Source organism: Vespa mandarinia, chromosome 12 (genome assembly GCF_050613455.1).
Source record: "Vespa mandarinia isolate Hongniang chromosome 12, ASM5061345v1, whole genome shotgun sequence".
Lineage (NCBI taxonomy): Eukaryota > Metazoa > Arthropoda > Insecta > Hymenoptera > Vespidae > Vespa > Vespa mandarinia.
The window spans coordinates 844,941-863,052 of NC_140821.1; the positions used below are offsets into that span (position 1 = coordinate 844,941).

Genomic DNA, 18,112 nt, shown 5'->3' on the forward strand with positions numbered 1-18,112 from the left:
GATACGAATAAACGAAAAATATTTTTTTCTACAGTATAGAAAGTACCACTGCTTTTTATTATTTTGTTCGCGTTAAATACCGTATTATCAAAAAAACGCAAAAAGAGAATCATTTATGAGGATCAGGATCGTAACAACAAAAAGACGAAAAAAGGGGTGCTGTGTAATCGACTTGATAGATGGCGCTGATGCTATTGCCGTTTACGCTCTCTACTGGTCGTACATACCTACTAATCAAAACTACTTAATTCGTCTACTCTGGTGGATAGTTTATGATAACGTGAAGTGATTAAATTTGGCGGATTTAAGTCTTGTTGTCGCGTAGCAATAGGATAATCGTAATTTGAAAAATATAATTTGCGTGTTTAACAATTGATAAATAAAAAGAATCACATCAATATGGTTCAACAATACCAATCACCTGTTCGAGTTTATAAGCACCCATTTGCCCTTGTCATGATGGTATGTTTATTATTATACAGCCTTCAAACACATCTGTTATGAAATATTCATTAGTCTTGCTCGTCTTACTTTTGTCATGAATGTACATAAGTAAATTATAAGGTAAAACTTTACGTACTAAACTTGCGTTGATAAAATGAAAACGTAGAGTATTTTACGATTGAAAAAAATATACATAATATTATCTATATAGCATAATATAATAAGATTATTGAAGATGTGACACTTTCACTTCTATAATTTCCTATACTTGTCCTTGTTAAAATCCTATTACGCAATAATCCTACAGATATATGTATGATGTTTCAGGTCAAAGTCATTTACTTTCAAGCTCAAATTTATAAATCTTTCTGGATTTGCATAAAATGCAATTTCATTTAATTACATTATTTGTTTTCTTTTAAAGATATATATATATACATATTAATCTTATTTTTATAGGCCTATGAACGTAGATTTCCTACATGCCCTCAGATACCAGTATTTGTAGGATGCGATATTACATTAGACGAAGAAAGCGAAGATGGTGCAATTAGAACGACAGAAAGAAGATGTAAATTAAATGTTGAAGCACCATATATTTTGAAAAAAGTAAATATTTGGATAAATATATTTTTAGAAAAAATTCTTCGATTTTGTTTGACATGTACACCTATAATAATTTTCTAATAATTTTTGTATGCTCATAGATCATTGGAGTAGATTTTGTTTATTTTATTCAAAAGAATATATTAAATAGGCGCAAGAGCGTTTTAGAAATAGAGGCATACAATGAAAGCTTCTCTTCTAGAGTAACAGTTCTTGAAAAATGTAGATACTTTGTAAGTAACATATACGAATTATTTATAATATTATTATTTATAAAATTATTTGTATATTTATTATTTAAATATATTTAAGATTCATCCTGAAAATTCAGAATGGACTTGCTTTGAACAAACTGCAAGTTTAGATATTAAGAACTTCTTTGGTTTTGAGAATTCAATGGAAAAGTTGGCAATGAAGCAATATGCTCAAAATATTTCAAAGGTAAATAATTATATAGAAACAATTTTTAATCGTTAATCTAACAGTTCTAAGTATAATATATAAATTTAATGATATTAGGGAAAAGAAATAATTGAATATTTTATCAATCAATTAAAAGAAGAAGGTATAACTTATGTAGCTCCTTGGAGAGATCCAGAAGAAGAAACTTTTAAAGAAAAAGAGTAAGTATTAATATATTAATATAATAAAATATAATTGTTGCAAATGATAGGTACATATGTTAAAATGGGGCTATACCACAGAAGAGCACGGCAAGATTCAAGAGCACCTCTCTTTATTTGTGAAAACATTTTTGAAGTCTCCCTTCTTAAAACATGTCTCTTTCTCTTTTTAATTTGCAGCAGTTAAAAGATATTATATTGCTCCTAGATTAATATTAGTGAATATAATCAACATCACATTCTTCTACATCTGCAATGGTTCATTTTTTTATATAGGAAATATGTGGGTGATAGTAGTGAATTACATAGTGACAAAGAAGTATGTAATGTCGAGAACAAATTGTCTAGTAATAGAGGTATTATTTGAAAAACATTTCTTCTTTTTTAATTATAAAAATACTTTAAAAATTATTTATATATGTAACTATTTTGTTTCCATAATTTAGAGATACAGCTCTCATCAGACTATATAGAAAGATATTTAGGAAAACTAGACATGATGCAAGAGAGCAAACTAATACAATTACGACATAGTATAGAAGAATTAAGAGGTAGTTCTGTACCAGCTGATGCAACGCTACTGAGGTTCTTAAGAGCTACAGAATTTTCAGTAGAAAAGGCTAAAGATATGTTGACACAGTCATTACACTGGAGGAAAAAACATCAAATTGACAAACTCCTTGAAGAGTATGAAACTCCTCAAGTAATTAGAGATTATTTTCCAGGTGGTTGGCATCATTTTGATAAAGGTAATATATAAAATATACGATCTTATATTTATTGATTAATAATGAGATAAATATTAATTGGAGTATTTATTTTTTGTATAGACGGACGACCATTATATATATTGAGATTAGGTCAAGTTGATGTGAAAGGTCTCCTTAAATCAACTGGAGAAGATGAATTATTATTATTGGTATGTTGTATTAGTTGATATTTTTTGATTGAAATGGCAATATATACAAGAACACTCATTATTATTACTATAAACACAGGCATTGCATATTTGTGAAGAAGGACTTCTTTTAATGGATGAGGCCACTACTATCTGGGGCCATCCAGTTTCACAATGGTCTTTGCTAATTGATTTAGAAGGTCTAAATATGCGCCATCTTTGGAGACCTGGTATAAAGGTATAAATAATTTTGAAAAAGAACATACGTATATTCTTTTACAAATTAACATTAAATTATAATAATAAAAATATACTACCTTTTTAGGCACTTTTACGAATTATTGAAATAGTAGAAGCGAATTATCCCGAAACAATGGGACGTGTTCTTATTATACGGGCACCCAGATGTTTTCCTATATTATGGACGCTCATCAGTACATTCATTCGTAAGAATATACAAAAGTTTATATTATATAGTTAATTAATCCATTAATTTTTGTTATAATTTATATTATTTTATTATTTTGGTTGTAGATGAAAATACGAGAAAAAAATTCATATTCTATTGTGGTACAGACTACCAAGAACAAGGAGCAGGTGGTCTTAGCGATTATATAGAATCAGAATTTATTCCTGACTTTTTAGGTGGTTCATCTGAGGTAATATTACTGTTATTTAATATTATATATTTTTTTTTTTTTTACAGTTTTATCTTCTATAGAGAGATCTTCGATAAAACGTAAAATTTTATTTCAACAAACTTGTAAAATTATTGCTTTAAACAAATTAGTTTAAAGATAACGTTATAATTTGAGACAGATTTATTTTAACAGTATAATCGATATATAATAGTTAATTTATTAACTGCTAGGAAAGTATATATGAAGTATTCACGGTACCTCGAAGATATTATATTTTCGACGCTGCAGCCAGCAATCTTACAGACTGTGTAAGATTATATATGAAATTTATGTCCTATTTGTTGTAAAATTTACACTGTTTCAATCAATGCAAAATCTAAAATAGTAACATAAAGTGTAATGTATCTCACTTATGCACTTTAAAGGTCCACTATATTTATAGTATTCTATTGCATCATATATATGGTATAAATGAAAATTATTTAATACATTCATTTAATAAAAAAAGAATCATTTTATTAGTTAATCGTACGTTATCATAGGTATTAAGAACTTGTGATCAAAAGAAATTTTTTTTCATTAGTTTGTACTACTAATATAGTACCAGATATGTTTCGCAAATTTATTATACATAATAATGATATAAAATTGATCAAATGAATGACTTATTTATTATCTATTCGAAATGATAGATTTATATAATGGAAGGCGGAGTTGTGCCAAAAAATTTGTATAAAGTTGATCCGGAGAATACAGCTTGCGAACACGAGCATAGTTTGTATCATTCTATCAGTTTGAGTCGCGGACAAAGTCATCACGTTACGATTCAATGCGATGATCCAGGAGCTGTTCTTACATGGGACTTTGACGTAATGCGACATAATGTAATATTTACTGTGTTACATAAACCGAAAGATCATGATACTAATCTTTCCACAGGTAAATTTTAGATATTTAAACATTTCGCTGCATAAAATAATGATTGAACGATTATATAATTGCATATAATTTCGGTTACAGAAATTTCGGAATTTATGCCATGTAATGATCATGAAATAACTATGTCAAAAGAATCAAAAGAAGGCTTTGTAAAAGTGGAACCAAGTATTGTATGTCATGATGGTGAAAGCATTCAGGTGTTTAAAATTTGTCCTATTATGTTTTATAATATATTAAATTTACTAAGAAGGAAAACAATATCGAACGTTTATTTGTTAGGGTACACACATAATGCAGGTTGCAGGAATTTATATTTTGCAATGGCAGAATCAAGAAGAACAAGGAGAATTTCTCTCATCTATAAGCTCTCATAAGGCACAACTTATGTATTTTTATGAAACTTTACCATCAGTACATTACAGGTATTTACGCGACGTTGTATGTTAATAAGAGAGACTATGTATGCATTTTTTTAAAATAATAATCATCGTTTGTGCCCGATAAAGGGGATCTATGTTGAGCTTACAATCTGCAGTGAGTGGACGATCTGTAGCAAGTTCATCTTTATCTAGATGAGAAGCAATTACTGCCAGGTATGTTAGTTAGATTGTCTTTAATCATAAAAACTATTGATATTAATAGAAATATACTTCACTCTTTATTTTTATTCTATCTATAGAAGATGCAATAATTGATGCAAAATGAAAATCAGTTGATACTGGTAATATAGGTACTATATTTTTATTGAGGTAGGAAAAAGGAAGTACAAGAAACTATAAATTAATAAAAAGGTAAAAAAGGAATAAAATGGTGTAAAGAATAGTGAAAGCCTAAGTAGTTATTAGTAGAAAATTATAATTACAATTACATTATATTTACGAAATAATTTTACTTTTTATTCGTTGACACTCTGATAATAGATTAATAATTATGGATATTCTGACTTACACAAAAGTTTACCTTAAACAATTTATTTTATTAGGCAAAGATAATTTAGTAAATACTATTGATTTTAATTAGTATTATAATTTGATAAAAGATGATTTGTTAACTTTGCCACAAAAAATTATTCACTAATCTGAAAAGAATTTTATGAATTTGTACTGTCAAAGATATTATTTTTTTCTAGAAGTTTTAATAATTTTTAAATGAAATCTTTTCACACAAAGATATGAATAAAATATTTTTATAAATTTCTTCTCACTCTCTATTTAATAATTTATTTCTGTTACTTTTTTATTTTCATTTTATATAAAATATTATTTTATGTAAAATAAAGATAGATTCTTAAATAATTTTGTAACAGGGTTTAGATATATACAACTACACACTGTATACATAAATCAAAGTACCTGCAATGATTTTATTTTTCAAAGAAATTTAGAATCTCTTGAAATATGCATTTGTTTAGAATCTAGGTAAAATTATTTATTAAATTCAGTTAATTTTATATTATTTTGTTATAGTTTTAACAAAGTTTAAATTATATACAAATGAGTATTATTGAATAATCTAAAAAGAGGAATATTTGACAATACATATTTAATTTGTTATTACATGTTGATTATACATATACGTTAATTATTCGAAATTATAGATATTTCTATTTTATCTTTTGCATGCATTTCCAAAGTAAAAGTAAAATTAAAAAGTACACATATATATATATATATATATATATATATATATATGTCGGACAAGGTTGTTTTTTTCATAATGATTTTACGGAAGTATAACTATCAAAAATAAACTTAGTTTAACTACGTATATCATTATCGTAATTATCTAATAATAAATTAATATAAAACTCATTTTTCTTTAACAGTTCTCTTACATGTGTCAATGGATTTTAAGTATAAACTATAGTTTTGCAAACTATATTACTTTAAATTTTCGTTATAATAGTTACATATCTTGCTTTCTTGAAATAACATAAATTATATTTTTTATTAGACAAAAATTATAAAGATATGATGTTAATTATATCGTGTTAATGCAATTTAAATCATAAAGAAAGCATATTGCATATACATATATATATATTATAATATTAACATGTTATATACATATATATACTTCCAGTAAATGCTTATTGTTCACTAAAGATTTAGATGCTTCAGAACAGCCTTTTGCTGTTTATATATTAACAACTAATTTCTAGATATAAAAAAAAAATATAAAAAAAAATAGTTTTTACAATAATAGATTTGCATTATAAAATTAAACATATAATCCAATGGGGTTTCGATGTAGATTAAAATAAAATTTTGTAAAAAATCAATAATGTGCATATACACGATATAACTATAGACAATTAATACGTAAAAATTATAGCAAGGAAACTTAATTGCATTTTAATATAGAACTGAAGTAGTTTTATGGTCAGTTCAATAACTCAGTTCAATGTAAAAATATACACAACCTTATAATAACTAAATAAAATAAACATTCCTATGATAATCACTAAATTACATTAGTAAATTTTAGTAAATAATTTTGCAAATAAATCTAACAAAGTCCATCCATTTTAATATCAGCAATTAAAACTAATGCATTTTTAAAAATAAGGTTATAGTATATTTCTTAGTAAAATAGATTTTATTTCTTAATAGAGTATTAGATTATATACCAACAATACAGGAAATATATCTATAAATCACGTATAGTTTAAATAATTGACAAATGAACATTTGCAAAGAAGTACAAGTATTATATAGTCAGCAAGAAATATCTTTTATGCTTTCTTTTTATATTTTAATGTATTTATAAATTAAATACCAATTCATAGAGAACAGCAAATATTGAAGTTAAACTTATAGATAACAAAGAAACTTGTACTTCTCACATAATATAAGGTAGATATATAAAATACTTTTATATAAAATAATATATATTCTTTATAAGAACAGTAAGTTAGAACATGTAACAGATAATAACTACATTGCTGCTGTTTCTTATGTACAGTAAAAATTACTTTTTAATTTTCTTCTCCTATATATATTTAATAAGAATATATTATTTTATAAACAATGAAAATGTATTTTGAAAAATACCGTGTTCTATCTGCAAAATGACTACATATGTTTTTTTATATATGTTCAATGATTATAATTTTGGTGCACGCTGCAATGTAGAAAAATATTAAAATGAACTGAAAAAAAAGCCAAAAGATTGGATCTATTTTTACAATCTATTGTAAAAAGTTGTTATAAAATAGAGAAATATTGTATATGCTTGTTTTGAATGAAGTATAGCAGAACAATCTATTTACCCATGATGATTAAGATTTACATCACATCACATATATTTATTTGTAAGATTGACATTCAATATTGTAACTAGAATGAAATAAGGAGATGTTACGAGTAATCAGGGAATAATTAATAAGTCGGAATATAATGAAAAGGCATGTTTATTTATAGAAATTATCTTGTATATATATTAAATAGTACATAATACACTTTATCTTTACTTTTACATTTTATCTTATTATCTAATGTGAAATCATTTATGAGTTATCAAAATATCATACCCTATGATTTAATAAAAATTAATGGAAAAATTGTTATATTACAATATGTTAAAAAGAATTTATTTCTTTATGATTGCTGACAACTAATAAAAAAAAATTATCTTCTTTTAAATCCATATTTTTTTCTCTCGTAGAAGAGATCTGTTTTGGAACTACCTAAGTTTACTATTTTAGGACAACCATCTCTCTGAAAGTTATAAAATAAATTGTAAAATATATATATTTGATATCAATTTATATAATTATGCTAAAGAGATATATTTACATCTTTTTCTTGAATTGTACATTCTTTACAATAGTATGCATCTGATACGCCAGGTCCTCCACATATCACGCAACGTCCTTGGTATGATCCATAATTGCATTCATCGCATATTCTAACAAGAGTACAAGGTCTAACATAGGAATCACAAATAACACATTTGCCATCACATTTTTCACAGAGACGACCAATTGCTAAAAAAATTCTTTTATTATATTTCTGTATGAATTTATTTTTTTTTCTTTCTTTTTTTTATTAAAAACAATATCTTAACATACCAACACCCGGCTGTTTACGACAAAAAATCAAATCTGGATGATGCTTGGCCATTTTTATAAGAAATAATTACTTATAGTTTTATCAATACATATAGTTTTATAGGTTATATATTTGTTGACTTAAAAACACACTTATTTATCATAATAATTGTTATTTGTATATTGAATTATGTCTTAAATAAGTTAATTATAGAGATCGGATAGCTCCTAGAAAAGTTGTGCACGAAAAGTATGCTACAATAGGTTAGTTGATATACATGAAAATGAAACTTTACGGAACTACTTAAGTATCTAAAGTAAAAATTATATTTATATATATATATATATATATATAAAACATTTTATTAGTGTATTTTCAAGATGTATATTATTATTTTATTATATAAAATTTAATTATTTTTCATAAAAAACCGCCATAAGTAACAGCCATCATCTAGAATTAATACAATGAATAAATATATTTTCAAATGAACTATGTATATTACGAAAAAGAAAAGAAAATTTCATATATATTTTTTATGATAACTTATGAAGCAAATTCATATATAATTAGTTTAAATAAAATAATCTATATTTATAGTTATAAAATGACATTATAGCTCTCTTAAATAATAATTATGAAAAAAGTTTTTTCGAACTACCAGAATTCTTTTTTCTTTTCTATATATATAAATTATATTTTATTATTTATATAAGTAAATTTTGTTACTTCTTTTTTTTAATGAAAGATATCCATATATTTCTTAAGCAAAAAAAAATATTTAATCAATTAATTACACCATAAGTATAATGGAAAAAATTCAATTTTTGACAATGAAAGAAACATATTTATCTTTTTGATGTGTCAAATTTAAAAAAATAAAAAAGAATATGCATAAAATTGGATAAGGGAAGAGTTCGTGTTAATTTGCATTCTTATCTGAGTGTTGACATATATATATTTACATACTTGGTAATAGAGAAAGACAGCTTTATTTTAGAAGTCATTTACCTAAATAGGTAACACATTAAAATTGCTTTCAGGGAATAGTTTACAAGAAATATGAACAACCCTTTGACATTCACAAACAAAATTACACTTTCAATATTTCATTGATCTTACTTTCAATACGTTACACGAATACGAGGCAAACAGCTACTTTATTCAAGAAATAGTATCATATACAAGCATACGTTTACATAATATTTATTACATAAATTTTTTTTTCTGTTACTATCTCATAATCGTCGATGCTGTCTTTTTATCTATCGACGTTTATTATTAGCGCAATTAATTAATTCATTACACAATATTAATGTATAATAATCGGTACGTTCTCCACTGTACCATTCTCAATGGTGTATAAATTTCCCAAGCATTCACATTATATTTTTACTAACTATTGATCTATCTTTTTTCTCTTTTTTCTTTTCTTTCTGAACTACCGTGCAATATTTTTGAACATTTGTTTGCAATGACACGTAATAAACAATTCATTACGATTTCTTTATAAAATTATTGTTTATAAAATTATTCGAATTAGGATCGATGAAGTTAGATGCAAAAAAAAAAGCAAAGTAAATTTTTTACGATTTACTTTTAGGGAAATTTATGAAAAGATGCAGCTTGTATATCATATAAAGCACACTTTATATAATTTATACCCAACACCCTCGATATCATTATATTTGACATAGAATGTTATATGACATGATATGAACAATAAAATACCTATATACTATATCGCTTTAACAAATTTAACAATAATTTGTTTGTAAATATTATTACTATCATTGCATGCACATTATGCACACTATTTTATTATTTGCACACATTTATTTAACACACTATTTTATTTTATTATTCCAATAAAGTTATTAATCTGATATTAATTTTGCATTATAAAGAGGTAAGATATAGAGGGTGTTAGACAAGAACTTTATATTTTGCCTAAAAAATATGAACAATTGTGAAAACTAAAGAAACCTTATTGAATTGTTCCCTACAGTGATTACATTCTTGGGGAAGACTCCTACCATAAGGGGTAAATAAAAATTGTTATTATGGTTCCATGTATTTTTGGAGAGTTTTTCCACATTTTAGAAAACTAAGAGGATCTTGTGTTGGCTTTCAAATTTTTTATTGGGAAATTTCTTCCTCCATATGCTTAAGAAAGTGGAAACTATGATGTTAGTTTCTTTTTACTCAATTTCATTAGCTTTTAATTTTTCTTCTCGAGGCTTAGCACCTCCATAAATTGAACTTGATTTACTTGATTCAGCAATTGCATTTACAGGATCTTGAATTGTTCTTGGTGCCAGGACCAAACGTTTTCTGCGACTTGTACCTGTACGTTGCAATATTGATATAGATAAAAAGAATGTATCATCATGCAAAGATTTTCCTATGAAATAAAATCTACTAATATACCTGGGGGAGGGTCTTTAAGATCTGGTTCATCGTGGAATGGTTTACGATCAGACCCCATTCCACGTGGTGGTGGTGGTGGTCTATTGCTGTACGATCTCGACGTCGTACGTGACCACTCTCTACTACCTCCACCAGAGTCATCATTAAATTGGCCATAATTGCCTCTGTTACCTCTTGAATCCCAACCACTTCCTTGCCTACCTCCACCCTGTGGTCCTCTGTCATTATATCCTACAAACAGTTTTCACAGAATTCATAATATTAAAATAGATCAAAATATAAAAATAACCATTCATAGATAATAATGTTTTTAAATTTGTTCTTTGAAATATTCAAGCCTTTAATTATAACTAGCTCTTTTTTAGACTTCTTCATTATTCTTTGAATATTGAAAATATATATTATAAAAACAGATCATTTGCAAGAATAAGCAAATGCTCTAATAGTTAGATTGGATAATCAAACATAAGCATAAAAAATAAACTTTGACGTTAAGTAAGTACACAAATGTTATTGATCATTTTTCAATTAAGGTTAAAGTAGTTATACAATTATACGAGTTCAGTGCCATGACATTTTTGAACAATTGACAAGATAAATTAATTACATAAATGTAAGTTTGCCCATACTTGGAAAAAAATATTAATGAATGATAAAATCATGCAATTAAAAGTAAAATTGCAAAAGATCATAGCACACGTTATGCTTGGCATAACGCTTACTCGTATAGATGGATTTGCTACAAAAATCATCTCCACTAAATCTACTATGGCCACCTTCTCTTCCTCTGAAACCACTACTACTGGTATGTCCTCCTCGGCCTCTTCTGTCAAAGCCACCTCCTCGATCATTTCTTTTCCCTTCTGCTACATCGATTTTGATTATACTTCCTTCTACATCTACTACACCATCCAGGTCTAATGCTGCTTCCAAATCAGCCAAATCTTCAAATTCTACATAACAAAATCCCTTAAATCTGCAAATAATTCATAATTTTACAAGATTGGTCATAAAATTTATATTTAATTATATATATATATATATATATATATATATATATATATATATATACACATATATATTTAACATACAAACCTATCAGTTTCTCTATCTTTTACCAATCTGATCCCTTTAACATTAAACTGATTAAAAATCTTGTCCACGTCTCCTTGAACAATTCCATTTGGCAAATTTCCCACAAAAGCAGTATAGGGTGGTTCAGTAGGCAATGGTTTTCTACCACTACGATATCCGCCACCATAATCTCTATAGAATAAACATAAAGTTTACATTTTAAATTCATTAAAGACAAATAAACAATAAAGATGTAACATCATTTTAGAAGTTATTATTAAAAAAGTATTCTTATAATTAAATTTGATATTGTTAAATTGATATTCATATATATTGCTTGTGTATTTTTGTTAAATTTATTAGATACAATTCGCGTATCATAACCTTATTAAGATATAAAATAAATCGGAGATGTTATAAATAAAAAAAGGTAAAAATAATCGTAATATCACTATTATTTTCAGAATAGGTATAAAAACACCAAAATGTATGTTTGTTAATATGATATCATAGTTTCTAACACTGAATTGGATACTGCGTTATTAGGGCACAGGTGCTCAAATGGATATACTATGAGTGACTTTCACGAGATTTCGTATTGTTATTATAAAAACATGATTAATCGGAGAGTTCCATTCACAGTGCCACGTTTCATATCCACTGATAGACAACCGGCCAAAATAAAGCCGCGTGTTCGAGGCACTATGTCCGCGAGATGCTGTGTGCTGCACTCTAATATGAATTCACTTAACCTTAAAGTCGCGAGATATTTGTGGAAAGAACTTGTTTCCTCGTTCAAAGTACAAAAAAAAATAAACTTTATAGTTAAATTATTTTAGATAGCGTAGTGGTTATTGTATACAAACAACATTTTGACCGATACTTGCCTTGGATCTTCGTAACCACCTCGACCTGCCATATTGGATACACGAAACTGATCGCGACCGCGCGGGTCGAGCGAGTCACTGTGCTAAAGATGGCACTGTTCTAACTGTTTAGATGAATTATGGATACAACAAGTACTATGTTACATATACTTTCCAATATTCATTCAGGATAATATCAATTACGATCAGTAAATTAATGAAAATTTTCTAATACATAATTTAGTAATATCTACAAACTAATACATCGAAATCGTGGAAATTAGAAAAGCATGTCATTATTATTAATTTGGAAAAATAACTATTTTTCGTTGATGTTACTTTGTTTAGTAACTATTTAATTAATGTTTATGTATCGTAAATTTACTTCATTGCAATAGTTTCCTTACACACACATATACATATATATATATATATATATACATATATATATATATTGCTACGTAGATTTTAGAAAAATAGAAAAAAATAAATTTTTAAAATATACACACAATAAATAAAAAAAAAATTATAAAATGTTTATCAAATGAAATACACTTAAGTTTTTAAGAAATATCTCTTATCTGAACAATATTAAAAATAACTTCGTTTTTCATTCAGATTTGTGATTAACGTAGTCTTTAATGGTAAAGAATCAAGATGGCTCTCGAGAGCACGCACATGGTACAAAATGCTTCACGTGATTTAAAATTACGAAGTGTAGAAAAAATGAATTCAACAACGTTAGACTGTTTTACAAAACTTATCAATAAAAACGAATCAGTGAGATGTGACGGTGGAATTACATTACTAAGACATTTACATGAACATAATTCTGTAAGTAACCTAAAAATTAATAATATTTGCGAAAAGTTTGAAGCTGTTTCTTTTAAAATAAATTAAATAAATAACATTCATAACTTTATAGGATATACATGATAATAAAGAACACAAATATGCTATGACAAGATTAATACGTGGATTAGGATCCTCTAAACTATATGCCAAAAAAGGTTTTTATAGTACATTAACAACTTTCTTGACAATGCATCCTAATATCTCGGTAGAAACGATTTTAGTTACGATGGATACGGAATTACACCCAGTTAACAGCAATGCCAAAAGTGTAATATAGATAAGAATAAATAATATAGTTGTAGTTTTTTAGTTTTTGTCATTAATGTGTTAATTTAATATAGACTTAATTGCAATTTAACGATACTAAATATTATTTTAGGAAAAAGCTGATATATATATGGGACGTATATTAACTAGCGGGGCATTAATACGTTCTAAATTACTTTTGAGTAGTACTACTGATGTTCAGTCAAAAGTTATAGAAATACTTCTTAATGCTGGAAAACAACGTAGTTATTTATCATTTGTTTCCATTTCATTTTTAATTGAATTTATAAATCAACTTGACACAAACTCTATAAAAACATCTATTTGGCCATTCATTGAAAAGGAATTTGGCAAGCCATGGGCAGAACAAACTTTGGATACATTTTATGCTTTATTGATTATCAGAGATAAATATCCAGTTCTTGTCAATCAGGATTTCTTGAAAAGATATTTAGGTAGTGACGATGTCATCACTAAGGAAAGCATAAAGAATATTGTAAAAATATTAACAGTAAGTATATGATAATATAATTGCAGGAAATTGTCTATCCCATCTATTTTATAATTTTTAATTACATTTGTATAATTTGTATATTTTATTATTATTTAGGATTTACCCAGAATAATATCTTGTCATCATCCAGTATTCACTTTATTTTGTGAAAAACTTGCAGCCACTGATTTTGTGACTGACTTCTGGATAGGGATAGACCACAAATTTCAAAAGCCATCAAAAACTGATGAGCATGTTGCTATAGAAATTTTAAGACTTTTACTCATAAATATTACAGATAAAACAGTGCTTCCATCATTGTTATCTTCACATTTCTTGCAACATATGTTAAAGAAATGTTCAAATTTAAAGAGGAATAACAATGATGAAGTTGTGATAGCATTTAAGGAATTACTAAATTTATTAGTAATAAGTGTCAAAGATATTAAAACAAAAATACAGATAAATGTATTAAAAAAATTAATCCTATATCCAGGTGATCTAATGATAGAAAAAAAAACAGGTACCAAGGTTGTTCAAGTGATCACCGCCAATTTAAATGCAGATGGAGTTAAGAAACTGTCAAGTCTGTACAGAAATGTAATAGAAAATGAAATTCCTAAAGAAAGGGAAAATTTGAAAACAGAAAGTTGGACAAATGCAGAAAGAATCTATGCTGCCCAATTACTAACAAGGTAACAAAAAACATAATTGTATTTTTACAAATCAATGTAATTGTTAAGTTTCTGTTTTTAATACAATTGCTTTATCATTAAAGAATTCTTTATTCTTACATTATTTTAGGCTTATAAGTCATCCAGCAACATTACTAGATCAAGAGTGGAGATTGAATCAATTAAAGTTCTTATTTGTGTATGGTTTGTGTGAAGTTCCAAATGTCGGTGTAGAACTTGCTCGTAAGTTATATTAAGTTTCATTTTGACGTAATACAAATACCTTTATTATCTCACTCACAAAATAAAAAAATATATTGGTTTTACAGCACATTTCAAAGATAGTTTTTATCGTGCTTTGGATCATAAATTGCCTAAATTGAATGATTTACGAAATATGTTGAGTGCATTAGTTCATTATTTAAATACAGAATTGAATTCTGAAAATATAAAAGTAAGGGTACCATTGGGTAATGAATCAGCAGAAGCATGGAAAAAAGTGATTTATTTAATTGAAAAATTAGAGAACAATCCCAATGCAAAAGCTATACCTATATTTCATACTATGTATTTACATATGGGACTACAGCTCTTCTCAGACCCAGATATGGCAATTATGTCTATCAATGAACTTCAAAGTTGCTATGAACGAGTGACAAAGAAATTTAAATCAAATAAACAATCGCATAATAAAAAAGTAGAAGAAGAAGAACCAGAATGGGTAGAAGTAGTGGTAGATCTTTTGTTATCACTTTTATCCAAAAATAGTCATTTGATGCGTTCATTAGTCACTTGTGTTTTTCCACATATTTGCCCATATATAACAACTGCTTCTGTGTATCAAATATTATCTGTAAGTATATTTTTACAATAACAAATACTGATGATTAAAGTTGAATTTATAGATGTTATTAAATACTTGAAATTTTTATATATTCGTCTATATTAGGTTTTAGATATTAAAAGAGATAGTAATCCATTGTCTATAGAAGGTGAAAATAATGAAGAATCCTCAGATTCCGATGAAGATAATGATATTGGTGACAATAATGTTGAAGAAGATAATACAGAAGTAACAACTGATTCTTCAGATGAAAGCGACATGGATAGTGATGAAGCTTTAGGAAATGAAGATGAAACTGTTACAGATAGATTACGTATAGCAGTAAGTCAGGCTTTAGGAGGTGTTAATATAGATAATAATGATGAAGATGTTGATGTAGATAAAATTGATGAAGCTGAAGGAAAACGATTAGATGAGTCGTTAGCTGCAGCATTCAAAATTCTTCGAGAAAATCGTCGTGGACAATCGAAAAAACAAGAGAAATCGGCACAAGCTTTGACACATTTTAGAGCCAGGGTTACAGATTTGTTAGAAGTTTATTTAGAATGTAATCCAGCGATGGCCGTTGCTTTAGATATGCTTGTTCCACTTTTTGCATTATTAGAATTTTGTATAAAGGATCCACATCAGAAACCTCTAGAGAATCGAGTACGAGCTTGCTTAAAGAAATTATCAACTATAAAAAAATTTAAAGATACAGAAGGAGTCGATAATGAGTTACTGACAATAATTTTAAAGGTATTTATATATATATATGTATATATATTTATATATATATATATACATATAGATATATGTGTTATTACATGTTGTTAAATGAGCAATAAATAAAATATATGTTATTATAAGACTTTAATAGAAAAAGGAGAGCGTTCCGCTTCTGTTTGCCAAGAAATGGGAGATAAATTAGCAGAATGTTGTGCTTTCTTAATACGCTGTGTGCAGTACGTGGGTTTACCTGATGATACTTTTGAGGAGATTTATAAAACAAATTTAACAGCATTCTTTAAGAAAAGAGATTGTATTTTGCCAGCTATTCTTTTCAAAAGTATTTTACAATTATCCTGGGAAGGTAATTGGCAACTTGCACCATTATTGGTATGTTTCAGCAAAATGATAGTCAATGTACAATAGAAAATCATTATACGATCGATAATGTGTTATATTTTTTATTATATTATCTAGGTGGAATATGCTTTTGACAGTACGATAAGGTCATATCGTAGAGGTCAAGCTCTCGAATTTTTAACTATTTTGTACAGAAATAACAGATTAATTCGTTCTGAGTCTACAAAGAATAAAAAGCGAATTCAAACGGAAAAAATGTTATATAAAAATAGTATAAACACATTACAAGACTTATGTAATGCGAATGAATGTAAAGATGAAAAATCTACTTTAGATCATAATGGTAGCGTTGGAAAGGATATCAAACAGAAATTTGTATATCTATTATTTTTGCTTTTGCATACGGTTCATGCACAACATTTACAAGAAGTATGGAAATGGGAAAGTATTGGAGAAAAATTGGCTGAATATAGGACTAAAGCTGTGCTTTCTAAAGATGCAAGAAGTGCATATAATAAATTAGCGTCACAAATTGGAATATCTCTTAGTTGGTAAGCATTATTATTAAAAATATATTCATTCATTACTTATTTAAATCGTATTTATGCATTTTATTTACTCTATATTTATAGGCCTGCAAAAAAAGAGGATATCAATTCAATTTCAAAAGTTAATGGACAAACTACAATTACTGAAGAAGAGGAAGACGAAGACGAACACGTTATGGAGGCTGATGAGAAAAATTGTACAGAGATAACAAAAGCAGAATTGAAGAAAAAAAAGAAAAATAAGAGTAAACAGAAAAAAAAGCAGTTGTTAAAAAAGGAATCACGTGAATTACGTCTAAAGACAATGTCTGAAGGTTTAGATGTAATTCAATTTAGTTCCATACATATTTCAAATGGGAAAAATGAAATTGATAGTATAAAAGAAGATGATGTTGTACCCGTGGAGGAAACAAATGGTACTTCTAAACATAAAAGGCTACTCACAGAAAATGTAGATGTTATAAACATAGCGAAAAGAAAAAAAAGATGCAAAAATTGATCGATAATAAGAGTGAAATAAATACGAAATTAAAAGCTATATTGTAAGAAAACGTATGGATGTATAAACCTATCGTTAGCATATGTCATGCGTTTATGTATATAGATTTTTAATAAAAATAACAAAATTTATTACCGTAAATTTCCAGATGACATTAATAATTTAATTTATATATAAATTTTAATGTTAAAATACGTATAAAGGATATATACTGTTGAAGAACGGTAGAGTGTATAATGATGTTGGCGCACTTTTAAAAATTCAATTTCTCTGACATATTCCGATGTATTC

The 18,112-nt window shown here is 26.8% G+C and overlaps 4 protein-coding genes across 6 annotated transcripts; 2 read left to right on the plus strand and 2 right to left on the minus strand.

Moving 5' to 3' along the window:
- The first annotated feature begins 12 nt into the window (after positions 1–12).
- On the plus strand, positions 13–6,383 carry retm (real-time). 2 transcript variants are annotated; one of them, XM_085660631.1, is made up of 17 exons: positions 13–462; positions 904–1,053; positions 1,152–1,283; positions 1,363–1,491; positions 1,570–1,673; positions 1,950–2,029; positions 2,120–2,422; positions 2,504–2,592; positions 2,672–2,809; positions 2,897–3,017; positions 3,106–3,230; positions 3,443–3,520; positions 3,905–4,151; positions 4,233–4,348; positions 4,431–4,573; positions 4,658–4,744; positions 4,831–6,383. In XM_085660631.1, exons 1-16 carry the CDS (start codon positions 400–402, stop codon positions 4,725–4,727), a joined length of 2,088 nt encoding a protein of 695 aa, XP_085516757.1. In that variant the 5' UTR covers positions 13–399; the 3' UTR covers positions 4,728–4,744; positions 4,831–6,383. The 2 variants fall into 2 exon arrangements, with proteins under 2 accessions (XP_085516757.1, XP_035738578.1); XM_035882685.2 differs by lacking the exon at positions 3,443–3,520 and having other exon boundaries at positions 34–462.
- Positions 6,384–7,590: 1,207 nt separating this feature from the next.
- Positions 7,591–8,517, minus strand: Phf5a (PHD finger protein 5a). Its single transcript, XM_035882616.2, has 3 exons — positions 8,224–8,517; positions 7,949–8,139; positions 7,591–7,870 (listed from the first exon to the last, which is right to left on the minus strand). The coding sequence occupies exons 1-3, from the start codon at positions 8,273–8,275 to the stop codon at positions 7,781–7,783; spliced, it is 333 nt and encodes a 110-aa protein (XP_035738509.1). The 5' UTR covers positions 8,276–8,517; the 3' UTR covers positions 7,591–7,780.
- Positions 8,518–9,223: 706 nt separating this feature from the next.
- Positions 9,224–12,752, minus strand: eIF4H1 (eukaryotic translation initiation factor 4H1). Of its 2 annotated transcripts, none has more exons than XM_035882569.2 (5): positions 12,595–12,752; positions 11,729–11,899; positions 11,356–11,609; positions 10,634–10,864; positions 9,224–10,550 (listed from the first exon to the last, which is right to left on the minus strand). In XM_035882569.2, the coding sequence occupies exons 1-5, from the start codon at positions 12,624–12,626 to the stop codon at positions 10,405–10,407; spliced, it is 834 nt and encodes a 277-aa protein (XP_035738462.1). In that variant the 5' UTR covers positions 12,627–12,752; the 3' UTR covers positions 9,224–10,404. The 2 variants fall into 2 exon arrangements, with proteins under 2 accessions (XP_035738462.1, XP_035738463.1); XM_035882570.2 differs by having other exon boundaries at positions 9,226–10,550; positions 11,410–11,609; positions 12,595–12,635.
- Mybbp1A (MYB binding protein 1a) lies at positions 12,620–17,952 on the plus strand. Its single transcript, XM_035882547.2, has 11 exons — positions 12,620–12,726; positions 13,192–13,407; positions 13,499–13,696; positions 13,808–14,206; positions 14,306–14,883; positions 14,993–15,105; positions 15,192–15,715; positions 15,812–16,444; positions 16,556–16,804; positions 16,892–17,325; positions 17,407–17,952. The coding sequence occupies exons 2-11, from the start codon at positions 13,231–13,233 to the stop codon at positions 17,819–17,821; spliced, it is 3,720 nt and encodes a 1,239-aa protein (XP_035738440.1). The 5' UTR covers positions 12,620–12,726; positions 13,192–13,230; the 3' UTR covers positions 17,822–17,952.
- The last annotated feature ends 160 nt before the right edge of the window (positions 17,953–18,112 follow it).